The sequence below is a fragment of the Eurosta solidaginis genome, chromosome 4 (assembly GCF_040869045.1).
Source record: "Eurosta solidaginis isolate ZX-2024a chromosome 4, ASM4086904v1, whole genome shotgun sequence".
NCBI classification, from domain to species: Eukaryota; Metazoa; Arthropoda; class Insecta; order Diptera; family Tephritidae; genus Eurosta; species Eurosta solidaginis.
Genome location: NC_090322.1, coordinates 112,897,598 through 112,912,863, shown reverse-complemented (window position 1 = coordinate 112,912,863; position 15,266 = coordinate 112,897,598). Strand labels below are relative to the sequence as shown.

General features: G+C 37.0%; 1 protein-coding gene across 5 annotated transcripts in view; it reads left to right on the top strand.

Moving 5' to 3' along the window:
- The first annotated feature begins 3,670 nt into the window (after positions 1-3,670).
- Positions 3,671-15,266, top strand: part of LOC137250152 (succinate--CoA ligase [ADP/GDP-forming] subunit alpha, mitochondrial-like) — a 158,897-nt gene continuing 147,301 nt past the window's right edge. For all 5 annotated transcript variants that reach the window (XM_067782519.1, XM_067782518.1, XM_067782517.1 and 2 more), the window contains exons 1-3: positions 3,671-3,696; positions 3,775-3,900; positions 3,966-4,123. In XM_067782519.1, the coding sequence (XP_067638620.1) occupies positions 4,012-4,123 (112 nt within the window). In that variant the 5' untranslated portion in view covers positions 3,671-3,696; positions 3,775-3,900; positions 3,966-4,011. The remainder of the gene's footprint in view (positions 3,697-3,774; positions 3,901-3,965; positions 4,124-15,266) is intronic.

Here is a 15,266-nt window from a genome sequence, read left to right as displayed (position 1 = left end):
TTTACAATTGAATGAACTTTAAGACCCATTCCTGGAAACGAATTGAGAGAGAATTAATGTTTCGTATCATGTCATCATTGGTCCGGAGATATTTGCAGTTGAAGTTGGCGATTTTCATGTGGTTGTTGTTGTGTTGGTACCCTCCAAAAAAATTGTGCATCACCGTGGCGGTAGCCACGGTTATACCACACACCCGGACTTGGCATGGCGTAGCCCAGGGTTATTTTTTATAAGCGCGGCCGAAGGCCGCCCAACTCAGAAAGGTGTTCTGCGCAAAAATACTATGGATCCCACCCCCGGTTTCGGAGGTACCCACGGGGCTTTTTCCGGTTTTTCGTTAATATCTTTTGAATAAGTTAACATTCTTATTCTCCGCCTTCGGATTATTAATACTGATGTCAAGACGCGTCGTTTGACACCTCTCTCGATATTTTTGGTAGCGTATTAGCAGTCGACCCCTCAACTAGACTATTACCAAAGATTTATTTTCTAAAATGGTTGTGGACGCTGTACTTTTCTTTGGTGGATCCAACGTCATACAAAAAATATCAAATGGCATTAAATATAGAATTGGAATTCAAGGCTGAGCGTGACAATGCTGAAGTACGTATTGATAATGTTCAAGAGTATCAGAAAATTGTTGATGCTGAATGGCGTATTCTGTAAATATCAATGCTCGTAGCAATTAGCCGACGAAATACAATAGGCACGAGCCAAATTATTTGTCATCGGTGGTTAAAAGTGTTGCCGTTTATACCTTTATAACTCACAGCTAAAAGGGGAATTTATTATAAAATTAAAATAAACGAATTTATTGCTCTTTTGCGAAATAATGTTATATTTCTTCGCAAAATTACTTGATCTTCTTTCTTCCTTGCTTCGTCCAACGCATTTCTTGGATGGCCAGATTTTGCTTCGACGAGGACATCAACTAGCCGGGCATCTGCACCAATCTCATTCAGGGAGCGGACGTTCCAGGTGCATGCGCTCAATTCATTGTCCTTCAAACGTTTGCCATGGTTGTCATCAATAGAGAGTGTATTTATCCGAGGCTTGTTGTTATATTTCATTGGAGTATGGTTTTACGTGGCGGGGCCCAAGCCCAACGCACAACCCGCTCAGCGGGGGTGAAAATATTACTTGCACGTTTATATAGCGAGCCGCTTGCTCCAAGACAGACGCCCGCGTGCAGCCGCACGTAGAGGTATATAGACGCTGCCGATGAGATCTCCCCCGGCTAGCCCTTAAACCGATTATGTCAGAGTGGCCTAGCCAGGTTGTCGCCTTCTCACATTAGCTCACCGCTAAACGGATGTTTAGTGGCTACCCAGAGGATACTTGGCCGCAAGCGACCGGCAGTAGTGAGCTGCTTGAACCGCATGCAAAAGAATCGCTCTGGCCATTCCCAGGTGAATGGCGGTCAAAAGCTTTCCCCACTTTCGCGGATTTCTACACACGGCTCCACCCTCCATAATAATATTAATAACGGCTAGATATTTCGATAGGTTATACAACACTATGTAAAATATATGAAAATAAAAATTGCTTCTCGACTTGCATAGCTTATAGCGAGCACTCTGCCGTGAGCTTAACACTTTCAAAACTTATACAAAGAAATTCGATGCATTACTTCTCGTTTGGCACTTTGATATTTAAATCTTCTCACCCAGCCCAATGAGTTGAAGGAATTCCAAGACTATTGTGGTGTTAAGCCACGCAAGGTAATTGAAAACTAAGTATCTTGGCACAAGAAATATTTTAATTCGAAGACAGAAGGAATCAAATGCAAAAGAGATTTAATTTCGGAAGATATGTTTTGTATAAAATTATTCCCGTAGATGTTAGCAGAACCCCTGAGGCCTGGGATCAAAACTCACACTTACTGAATCTAGGCTCTGATATGAAGTTTAAACGCTAAGGGAAAAAGTAAGCATCTATAAAAACAGCACTAAGAAAATTGCCTAGTTTCATTTATGAATTACTGAGTTTTCCATATATATAGTTTGGCAACACCAGAACGCAAATTTTGAAGCGTTTCTTGCTAAAACCTAACTGTAACCAGAACGCAAATTTTGAAACATTTCTTGCTAAAATCTAACTGTACTATACATTTTATTCCACTGCAATCGACAACATAATGCTAGAACCAAGAGCTTTGTGACCAAAACTAGGTTCACAACGTTTGGTTGGTGGAAGACACAGACTTATCCTATGTCAAAATATATTATCATTTTTGGTTGCATGCACATATATTTGTTTGTTCACCTTGAATTAAAGGAAAGTCTTCACTATGTTTAGTAAAATTTTATATGGAAACATCCTAAAATTTTTTATTTTATACTAATAAAATAAAACAAAAAGTTGGTCCTTTTTTCGATGAATTTTGGTCCCATATGAAAACATGGTGTGGCGCAACCGTGTTCGCTTTACCGAAAATATCTCACTTGTAGATACGAGGTTAACACAGGACGATGTGTATATGCATATTATGCGTGATAAGTTTCTACATAGGTATATTGTAATTTATTCTGTGAAAGTACATAATGTAAACAAATATGTATAGCAAGAGACAACACTTTTTTACTATTATCTTTACTTATTTGCGCTTATAATTCTTTATTTTTCAGTTTTGCCTTTCCCGGGCAAACCAACATCAACATTTTAGAAATAAGATTTTTCAATTAGAAGAAAATTTTTCTAAGCGGGGTCGCCCCTCGGCAGTGTCTGGCAAGCGCTCCGATTGTATTTCTGCCATGAAAAGCTCTCAGTGAAAACTCATCTGCCTTGCAGATGCCGTTCGGAGTCGGCATAAAACATGTAGGTCCCGTCCGGCCAATTTGTAGGGAAAAATCAAGAGGAGCACGACGCAAATTGGAAGAGAAGCTCGGCCTTAGATCTCTTCGGAGGTTATCGCGCCTTACATTTATTTATTTTAAACAACAGCTGTTGTGTGGTTATTTCGATGTAACCAACCATTGTGAATGATAACTAAGTGTGATAACTTATCTGTCAACTGCCTGACAGGATGTTCAATATGGCTACTTTTTAGCGTTTTGACAGGGTGTTCAATATGGCGGCGCCTATCTTCAGCGGGTGATAGAAAGAGATACAGAATGAGACAGCGATAGTAAATTACAAATCAGGTGATCCAATCACTTTGGAATTTTGATGTCTATGCAGAAGATATCACACTTTGTTATCATTCACAATGTAACCAACCACTTTTGTGGGTAAAAAATTATCCGGCTACTTTCGCGGGTAGAATACAAAAAGGGTGTAAAAGTTGCCACATGATTTCGTTACCGTGGTGAAGAATGTTGTTACCACACTAGAATCGTGGCGTTACTGGCATATTGAGATGGTACCATTTCGAAAACCGCCACGTAATTATCATCAGGCAGGAATACAAGCAGGATAGCCTACTGGTTATGGCAACTGCAGTTTCACCGTGTGAATCGCTGTTCGAATCTCTGTGAAACCTTTGATAGCATTACGAAATTAAAAGACCAGGTGGTGGCAAAGCGAATTCAATCAATTCGCCATGCAGATGAATGTCAAGTCAAAGGAAATTTTTCATAGATTTCGATTAACTGACATTTTTTTTGTACAAGGCTTTGTATGGAAAATTATCAAGAAGAAGCAATCAGCTGATGGGATAACACCACCTGTACTGAATTCGCCTTGAATAAGGCACAAGTAAGTTAACTGGAAAAATATTTTTATTGAAATTCTCCTAACATCCCTGTTCTGAAAATTGTTATCGTTCTAAATAAGTGTTGCCAATGTGCCATATAAAAGATACTAGCTTACATGTGTATGTCCTCAATTGGTGATCGGATTTCAGACCCTGGAACCGAAACGTGTCTCTGGTATAACTTCCGAGCGATTTTTCAAGCAATTGTAAGCTAAAGGAAACAAATACCGTGAGGTTCATGTAGCAGTGAATTGTGATTCTTTCATAACAGGATCAGATACTTCATGCAATACAAATGACCAATCGCAAGATGATAAATGTTAAAACTCCACATATTTAATTGTTGGAACGGAGGAAACTCAGCAGATAGTAAAATTGAGAAACAAGAAGAACTGCCAAACATTTTACTACCATTCAAAAATAACAAAGGTATTTATGATAACAACAGCTCTATCATTAGATTAGCTGGTCTGTGTCAACCAGACAAGTTTGACATGCCCGACAAAGAATTTCCAAAATATAGTGGTAAATTTTTATAGCACATGCTATTCATGACTAGCACTGTTAAATAATTTGTCAAGTTGTTGTGCTAGGAACAAATTTTCAAATAAACACAAATACAAAGCCATTTTATCATGTGAACAATGAAAAGCCTTTTATGAACAATGACCGAAGTAAATGGTTATCATATTCTGCGACAAAAAATTACGCTTACTGCTATTGTTGTTGGTTTTTTGGAGATGAATCTACTAAACAAAGTGTATGGTGCACCGGATACACAGATTGGAAACATTTGTCAACATCTGCCATAGCGCACGGTCAAAGCAAAGCACATCTTTTGAGCGCAATAGCTGCTTCGTCTTTTCGTATAAAGTTAGATATTCTGCACCAAATTGATAAACAAATTATCGAAGAAGCAAAAAAATTGCGCAAATTTTTTTGGATACTGTCAGAACTTTATCTGGTTTAGGAGTTGCCTTACCTGGTCACAGAGAGGGTAATAGTCTTGTTGAGGGGTCGACTGCTAATACGCGTCAAAAAATATCGAGATAGGTGTCAAACGACGCGTCTTGACATCAGTATTAATAATCCGAAGGCAAAAAATAAAAATTTTAACTCGTTCAAAAGATATTAACGAAAAATCGAAAAAAGACCCGCGGGTACCTCCGAAACCGGGGTGGGATCCATAGTATTTTTGCGCAGAACACCTTTCTGCGTTGGCGGCCTTCGGCCGGGCTTTAAAAAATTACCCTGGGTGGGTCCAACACCGGTTTGGGAACCAAAACTATATCCCCACAAAACACTTATGTTCACAATTTTTTTTTGTGGGTACTCAACACAGCAACAACAACGTTAAAATCGCCAACTTCAACTGCAAATATCTGCAGAGATAAAATTTTTCTTTTCCGCCTTCAGATTATTGTTCTCGAGATTAATGCGCGTCTTTTAACACCTGTCTCGATATGTTTTGACGCGCATTATCAGTCGACCCTTCAACTAGACTTGTACCACAGAGAGAACTTATTGCATGATGAGAATCCTGGAATTTATTTAAGTGTTATCAACTTAATTTCTAGTCATAATCCAATATTACTTTTGAATTGCTTGAGATATTGTCAGACAACCGATTTGGGTGTGTTTATTTAACGGTAGTTCAAATGCAACTGATATGAGTGTTACAGAGTAACATGAATGTGAGTATGGAACGGCAATAATGAAAACAATATATATGTATGAGTGGAATGAAATGAATTTTAAAACTAGGGATGACAGCTTGGCCTCTCCTGACATCCAAAATCGTCCCGATTTGGCTACTCTTCGTTATTATCGCATTCGTCACCAATCCCTGGGAATAGTTTGCACCATGGTTTCACATTCTCAGTTGTGGCAATAGTTGAATACTTGCGTTGTGAGTACTGGTGCCCATCTATGTCTTCGACGACGTATCGATTGTAGCGGAGGACCCTTTTGACGTTATACGGTCCCTTGTAAGGTGATTGGAGTTTCCGTGATTCGCCAGAACTAGGAGGAGGAGCTGCTGTAGAACTAGGTCGTTTTCGGCGTATGTGGTTACTTTAGAGTGTTTAGCGTCAAACCGCTTTTTCCACTTGGCTCGGGCATCTTCGATATTGCGGATTGCTTCGCTGCGACGTGGTGTGCGTACGTCAACTTTAATGTGTTGAACATTATTCGCCATGCAAAATGATGTAAAAGCTGAAGGCGTAAATGCGGTGCCGTGGTCTGTGACCATTTTCTGTGGCAAACCGAGGTATAAGGTATGTTGGTTCAATGCGTCGGTAACTGGCTTTGTTTTCGTTGACCTGGTAGGAACTATAACTACATATCTGGTGAGTGCGTCGACTATTACCAAAACATATTCGTATCCACGTTAGCTTTTGATGAATGGACCCAAATGGTCTAGGTGTAGAACTTGGAGCGGGAGCTTAGGAATATCCATTCCATACAACTTGTAATGAAACTTCAAGTTGTCTAGTTTCTGGTCATTAATTGACTCGCGATGAACGTGTTTTATTCTGATCATCCGATGTGATGAGAGTATGAGAAATGCAGTTTAGACATACAAATATACATATATACATTACTTTAGTTAGTTATCAAAACAGGTTTATACTGTTTTACTGCAACTTTACAGTGTGTATAAAAAGTATTACTACATCTCCCCTTTTTAATTTTAATGATTAGTACATTGATGTATTGTATTCATTCAATTTCATTGGACAATATTAATAAAGAACTTATAACTAATAATATGTTTACATAGCTTGTTTACAATTGCTTTGTATATATTCAATTACATCGAATATTACTAAGTACTTACATATGTATATCGAATAATAATGTTTTGAGAATTAGTATACAATTATGCGACCAAATACAAGTATGTTTACATTTCAAGTATATTCATTTACGATTTCTTAAAAAAAAGGAATTTCCACGATAAGACTTTCCATCATCCCTTTGAACTATGTAAGAACGTGGAGTGGAATGCTCTTCTACAATTTCTACAAACAAGAACCTTAGTTCCAGGGAGCGACAAGTTTTATAAAAACACTGAAGTTTCATTACATGGCGCAGCCGAAAAATCGAAAAAAAAGACAAAAACTGATTTGCCAGAAAATATTTATTAATACGGAAAAAGAGTTTAGCGAAAATCTTTACGCGTTGTTAAATCCATATACATATAATAAACTTAATTAAATGGGAAGAGCTAAACTCAACACCAGTGTTCGCATAGTGAGTAACAAACCACGTGGAAGGCCACCCAAGCAGATTCGATATATCTACGTTAAAAGCATGGAATACCTAAGAAAAGTTGATCAGCTTAAATTAAGTGGGAATTTAGCTGAAAATTTTCTGGCAAAACTTTCAAACATTTGCGGTGGCTATCGAGCTAGATAAGAAGGCGGATCCAGTAAAAGTCGCTATTTTTTTAAACGCGATTGGCACATAGGCAATCGAAATATTTAATACTTTCAATCTTGAAGATGAGAAAAAGAAAGAATATAAGGAGATTACAAAAGCATTTGAAAATTTTTGTAAGCCAAAAAACAACGAAGTCTACGAAAGTTTTGTATTTCATAATCGCAGCCAAACACAAGGCGAGTCATTTGACAATTTTTTAATGGATCTGAAAAAAATTGTACGAAGATGTGGGTTCGACAATGAGGACCGCATGGTTCGTGACCGGATTGTGTTAAGTACAAATGACAAGAGATTGCAGAAAAAATTGCTGGACACACTTGACTTAACATTAGACATGGCTGTGGACGTAGCACGTTCTGCGGAGATTTCAAATCAACATGTGGCACGCATGCAAGGCAGCAGTGAGTTGGTAGATGCAATACATAAAAATCGGGGTAAGAGTGAAGTTAAAAATCCTGTCAACGAAGCACAAAGAAGTGAAGCAATCAAGAACAAGGAAATTAAAAAGGGCAACATAGACTGTAAGTTTTGTGGTAGATTACATTTAAGAGGTAAATGCCCAGCATTTGGGAAGGTATGTAACAAATGTAAGCGAAACAATCATTTCGCGAGTGTATGTAACAGGAAATTGGTTAAAGAAATAAAACGAGAAGATGGGAACGAAGATGAATCCTATTTATACATAGAAACAATTAAGAGCAAAGACAATTCAAATATTTGGTATGAAAATATTAACATCCAGGGCAAAGAAATTTTATTTAAATTGGACACTGGAGCCATGGTTAACATTTTGCCTATGAAATATGTAAAGGAATTGAAATTTAATAGAATTAAAGAAAGCAATGAATGTTTAGTAGCATATAACGGTACAAGAATTGAAAACTTAGGCTATGTGATATTGAATTGCAATGTAAAAAACAAAATGGACTACATAAAATTTTTCGTAGTCAGTGAGATAGATTCGACCCCAATTTTAGGGTTGGAAACTTGTGTTCACTTAGGACTTATTAAAAGAATTAATAGCATCAAAAATTTGCAAAAACAGGACGTATTTAATAAATACAACAGCATTTTTCAATTGAACTAAAAGATAATGCCGAGCCGTGTTCGAAGCCGGCATCACGAATACCATTATCTTTAAGGGAACTTTTGAGAAAGGAACTAAAAAATTTGTGTGATAAAGGTATTATTGAGAAAAATGATAAGCCAAGCCATGGGTTTCGAATATAGTTATAGTTGAGAAACCGAACAAAAAATTAAGAATTTGCATTAATCCGAAAGAACTCATCAATGCTATAAAAGATAATTTTTATGAAATACCAACATTTGAACAAATAAAACCAAATTTGCTTAATAAGAAAATTTGTTCAGTCTTCGACTTAACGGATTTTGGCAAATAGCATTGAATGAAAAATCTAAAGAGCTTTGCAACTTTAGCACGCCATTTGGTTGTTATAAGTTTATGAGATTACCTTTTGGCTTGAAAATAGCACCCGAAGTGTTTCAAAAATTTAACGAAGAAAACTTCGGAGATATTGAAAATGTTTCTATTTATATTGATGATATACTAATATCAGCTGAAATAAGAAGAACACGATAAAACTGTAGAGTTAGTGTTGAAACGGACAATTGAGAATAATATTAAATTTAATAAAGAAAAGATTCAATGGAAGCAACGTGAAGTTAATTTCTTAGGTCATACAATATCTGAAAAAGGAATATCAATAGATAGGAACCACTTGAAAGGGATTGATGATTTAAAAGCTCCAAATTGTAAGAAAGACTTGCAGAGACTAATGGGTTTTATTAACTACCTGAGAGAGTACATACCAAATTTGGCACACATAAGTAGTCCACTAAGAGCACTAATGAAAAAATGGGTAGTCTTTGACTGACTACCAATCCATGAATGCTGCTTACAAGATATAAAAAACTTAATTAAGAAAGCCCCAACTCTAAGGCCTTTTAACGGAAAAGAAAAAAATATTTCTACAAACAGGTGCATCCAAATGTGGTTTGGGATGTGCTTCGTTGCAAAATAAAGTGCCAATATTTTTTGCTTCTAGAAGCTTAACAGACTCGGAAATGCGGTACGCCCAGATTGAAAAATAAATGCTTGCTGTAGTGTTTTCGTGTCAGAAGTTTCATAACTACATCTACGGCAGGAAAGTAGAAGTTATAACAGACCATAAGCCCCTTTTAGGTATTATGGAAAAATAGTATCACAAAATACCATCAGCAAAATTGCAGCGGATGAAGTTAAGACTACAGAAATACGATTTAAATTTTACATACTTGCCAGGGAAGTATCTTTATCTAGCAGATTGGTTATCACGTAGTTTCGAAACAAATGCCGAGAATGAGGTAAAGATTAAAGGATTGGAAGACATTGTACACACTATAAACGTAAGCAATGAAAGGAAAATCACTATACAGGAAGAAACAGAAAAGGATAGTGTATTGAAACTTGTTATGAGTTATGTTAAAAATGATTGGCCGCCAGATAAAACTAAATTAGATAGAAATTTACAATATCTATGGAAACACAGAATGAGTATATTTGTAGAAGATGGGGTGGTATTTTTGGATGACCGCATTTTTATACCACAAACTCTTCGCGTAGTCGTACTAAAACAACTGCACAGATCCCATTTGGGAATAGAGAAAACTAAAAATAGGGCAAAACAGCTTTTATACTGGCCCAATATGAATCAAGATATAGTATCAATGGTTGTCAAATGTAGAATATGTCAAAAATATAGAGCTTCTAACGCCAGGGAACCCCTTTTAAATCATTCTATCCCAAATGGACCTTTTGAGAAAATAGCAATGGATACTATGGAAGTAGGAGGCAAAGAATTTTTAGTTGTATCCGATTACTTTTCAAAATATTTAGAAATAGTACTAGTTAAAAAGACAGCAAAAGCTCTTTCAGAAAAACTCAATGTCATTTTTTCTACGCACGGTTATCCCCTTGAGATTATAGCCGACAATGTTACATTTGGGTCTTTTGAATTTAGACAATGGGCGAAAGATATTAACATTACTACCGCAAGCCCAAATTATCCTAAGTCGAATGGGATTGCAGAGCGCATGGTTCAAGTAGCCAAAAATCTTGTTCATAAGTGTAATGACGAGAAAAGTAATTTATGGCATGCACATTTAGAGTATAGGAATATGCCCATTAAGAACTCAGAGTACTCGCCAGCGCAGTTATTAATGGGTAGGCAAACAAGAACCTTAGTTCCAGGGAGCGACAAGTTTTATAAAAACACTGAAGTTTCATTACACAACTCACCATCTTTACGATGTGTATGGCGATTGTAACTACAGTCGATGCATGACTTTATGTATGCTTTTACGAAGTTTCGCATTCGAGGGAACCAAACATGTTTTAACACTCTATTGATGGTCCCGTCGACACCTGGGTGACCACAGTCATCGTGGTATAATTTTACTATTCGCCACCTCATACCCTTTGGTACTACTAGCTGTGGCTGTTCATTGCCGTTTAATTTTAAGTCTATGATTTTTCAAATGTTCTGAATTAAACTGAGATTTTTACGGAGACTGTGTCGCCCCTCGTAGAACATCGACTATTGATTTTAATTTCGCATCTTGTTGTTGCATAAGAGATACCCAGTCATCAATAGTCAGGTGGTTCGATTGGTGGACGACTCATTGCATCAGCGTGACACATTGATGTTCCAGCCCGGTGCACAATACCTTTGCACTCGATATAGCTTGGTAATCTCCCTACAAGAAACGCTGATAGTTTTACTAACACACTCACACTTGTAATTGACAATGCTGATCCTGCGATGACGTAAACATTGATACTCAATTTTATGTATGTTCCTTTGTTCGCTCACGCATGTCCGCATGTTCTCAACGACAGCCTATAATCATGAAAAAGGACTCAAACTGGGAAAGCTTCGGACACCTGGTACAGAACAGAAGAACATACGCAGATTCCATTATGCATGTGAGACAGATACATAATTCTCAACGGAATTTTATGTATGCGAGAACAGTTTATCCGATTTAATCATGTTGTCACTACTGACTGTCATATGACAATCAAATGATTATCACGGTTGTTTTGTTATTTTTTAAATTCCGCCATTTTCAACCGACGAAAGCCATATAAAAAATAAGTTTAAAAAATGAAAAAGAGAGCATTTCAAAGCTCCATGCTAAAAGAAAAAAAATCGAAAATAATATTAAAAAATACCAAAAGCTGTCGGAATGTATGGGGCGCACTCAAAAATTTGATACGCGAAAAATAATAGTGGTTAGTGGTGATTCATTTTTAAATGGGTTTCGCATGAGAAAAGCGCTCTGCTGTTGTTTTGTTATTTTCTGAATTTAAATTGAACATTCTGAACTCGAATTCTTATAAAACTATTTATTTTAAACAAATAAGAAACACGTATGCTTTTATCACGTACAAAATTAAATACGTAATGAAATAAAGTAAATAAAAAGCAAAAAGCATTGTTTCATTTATGGCGGAATATAACAATGGTCATTTATGATAGTATAACAGTCAAACCTGATATCTACAGTAAACTATCATTTATGACACTTTTTGATAGTTAGAGTGTCAGCACTGATCCAGGAAAAGGAATGAGAGTGAGCAGTACGGCTATATACTAATCAGTAGGCCATTTTGGTGTATAAGAAGGAGACAAAAACTCACACGTACACAGTTGTTTACATCACATTTGCGCAAGTCCCCTTAAGTTTGTGATAGAAAGTTTGTATGAGGCGCTGATCGTTAGGGTGACATTGCTGACAATCAGATGATAGTCATATCCCTACAAGAACACTGACTATCATATGACTATCATCTGATTGCCAGCAATGTCAACCTAACGATCAGCGCCTCATACAAACTTTCTATCACAAACTTAAGGGGGCTTGCGCAAATGTGATGTAAACAACTGTGTACGTGTGAGTTTTTGTCTCCTTCTTATACACCAACATGGCCTACTGATTAAGTATATAGCCGTACTGCTCACTCTCATTCCTTTTCCTGGATCAGTGCTGACACTCTAACTATCAAAAAGTGTCATAAATGATTGTTTACTGTAGATATCAGGTTTGACTGTTATACTATCATAAATGACCATTGTTATATTCCGCCAAAAATGAAACAATGCTTTTTGCTTTTTATTTACTTTATTTCATTACGTTTTTAATTTTGTGCGTGATAAAAGCATACGTGTTTCTTATTTGTTTAAAATAAATAGTTTTATAAGAATTCGAGTTCAAAATGTTCAATTTAAATTCAGAAAATAACAAAACAACAGAAGAGCGCTTTCCTCAAGCGGAAACACATTTAAAAATGAATCACCACTAACCACTATTATTCTTCGCGTATCAATTTTTTGAGTGCGCCCCACACATTCCGTCAGCTTTTGGTATTTTTTAATATTATTTTCGATTTTTTTTTCTTTTAGCATGGAGCTTTGAAATGCTCTCTTTTTCATTTTTTAAACTTATTTTTTATATGGTTTTCGTCGGTTGAAAATGGCGGAATTTAAAAAATAACAAAACAACCGTGATAATCATTTGATTGTCATATGACAGTCAGTAGTGACAACATGATTAAATCAGATAATCTGTTCTCGCATACATAAAATTCCGTTGAGAATTATGTATCTGTCTCACATGCATTATGGTATCTGCTGTATGTTCTTTTGTTCTGTACCAGGTGTCCGAAGCCTTCCCAGTTTCAGTCCTTTTTCATGATTATAGGCTGTCGTTGGGAACATGCGGACATGCGTGAGCGAACAAAGGAACATACATAAATTTGAGTATCAATGTTTACGTCATCGCAGGATCAGCATTGTCAATTACAAGTGTGAGTGTATTAGTAAAACTATCAGCGTTTCTTGTAGGGATGATAGTCAGTATTCTTGTAGGGCTGTTACTATAGTAAAGTGCTTACCCAGCAGGAACGTTCGAAAACGTTGGCACGCCTCCACAATAGCAAGCACCTCTAGATCATAGGCATGATAATTTTTCTCCGGCCCTACGCACGCTTTACTAAAATACGCTACTAGTATGAGATTACCATCTTTATCGCGTTGCAACAAAATACCAGCGATACCCTTACTTGAAGCATCTGTATGCAATTCATACTCTTTTGTAACATCATAGATAGTGAGAACTGGTGCGTTCGCTATCGCGTCAATTAATTTTCTAAACGCATTTTCGCATGTTGAGCTCCACTCAAATTCTATGATCTTTCTTGTCAACTCTGTTAACGGCTTGGCTATCAGTGCATAACCATGCACAAACTTACGAAATAATCCCACTAGCCCAAGGAAACGGCGAACTTTTGGGTTACGAGGTACCGGAAATTCTCTTATTGCTAGCGTCTTTGTCGCGCCTGGCCTAACAACATTTTCGTCTACTTCATGCCCAAGGAATGATACAGTGCGTCTTATGAATGCACATTTCGACAGTCTAAGGTTCAACCGTTCTAGTTCAATTATTTTTAGAAATTCTTCCAAATATTCTAAGTTTTCATCTTCAGTGCACCTAGCGATAATCACATCATCGACATAACTAATCACCTTTTTTCGAAAGGTGCCACTAAATTACAGGCGTTGAAAAAGACACGGAGGGTTCTGCAACCCGAATGGCATTCCAGTTAACTCGTAGTGACCAATGTGCGTCACAAATGCGGTAAAAGATTTCGATGTCTCTTCCAATTCTATCTACCTACATCATATCAAGAGTAGTGAAAAACTTTTTCTCAGCTAACGTGGCTAGCACCCCATCGACAGTTGGCATCAGCCATGGTTGCTTTTCAGTAATAGCATTAATTTCACGGAAATCGACGCAAACCTTATCTTCGCCGTTTGACTCCCGCACCACGACGATGGGAGATGCATACAGCGATTTAGATTCACGAATAATGCCTAATCCCAACAATTCTTCTATCATCTTCTCTACAACCTGCTTATTTAGTTATCGGAATGCTATAAGGTTTGTTGGAAACTGGCCTGGACGTTGTTGACCTGATGTCCATTCTAAAACGCTTTCATTTCCCTAGCTCATACAATTTTTCCCCAAAACAGTGATTATAAATTTTTAATAGCTCAATTAATTTATCATCACTAACTGGCTGCAGATTATCTCCTACTTCAACTGTGTTTCTATCGATAGCCATTATGCTACACGTACCACCCTCTATAACTACCTTTCCCTTTGATAATATATCGATTCCTATCAATGCTTCGTACTTCATTATCGAGTCATCGATTACTAATAACTCAGCTGCATCAGGCATGCTTAACGAACGAAACGATATCATTTCGTTACGATAATCAACGCTAATAAACGGAACGAAGTCACTTCGTTTCGTTTATTAACGTTAAGATCGTCAAATTAACGTTAATTTGACATTCTTAACGTTAATAAACGAAACGAAGTGACTTCGGTTCGTTTATTAGCGTTGATTATCGTAACGAAATGATATCGTTTCGTTCGTTAAGCATGCCTGAGCTGCATACACCACTTCATCGAATTTAATTCGTGTAACCATTTTCTCTTTGCAGACCAACTCACCGCCGGCAAAGCCAATTAATTTATTTTCGCACGGTGTGAAACATTCGCAGAATCTATTAGCAATCGATCTCTTAATCAACGATTTTGCACTTCCTGAATCAATCAAAACATTGCATTTAATTTCTTGCTTACCCAAAATGGTAACTCTCTTTGTTTTTCTTTAATTTGAATTTTGTTAACTGTCACTTCTTCCTCTTCTTCAATTGCTTCTGCACTCGTATCTACGTTCGTGTCTATACTTGCTTCTACACTATTTACTGGCTTGCTTTGACCTTTCGTGTCAATTTTTTGTTTCGTCGTGCAATTCTTTGCTATGTGACTCTTCTCTTTACATTTGAAACAAGTCACACTCACTTCGCTTTTATTTGTTGCCTTTAGCTCACTCATACGAACGGAACGTCGTCGCATACTTTTCTGCTCTACACCACTCACTCTCTTTCTATTCATGTCTCCTGCTGTTAAACTATGTAATGATTGCAATAAATCTGAAGACCTTGTAAAATTCATTGCGTTCAACGTACGTTCGATGTTTTTGTCCAAAGAC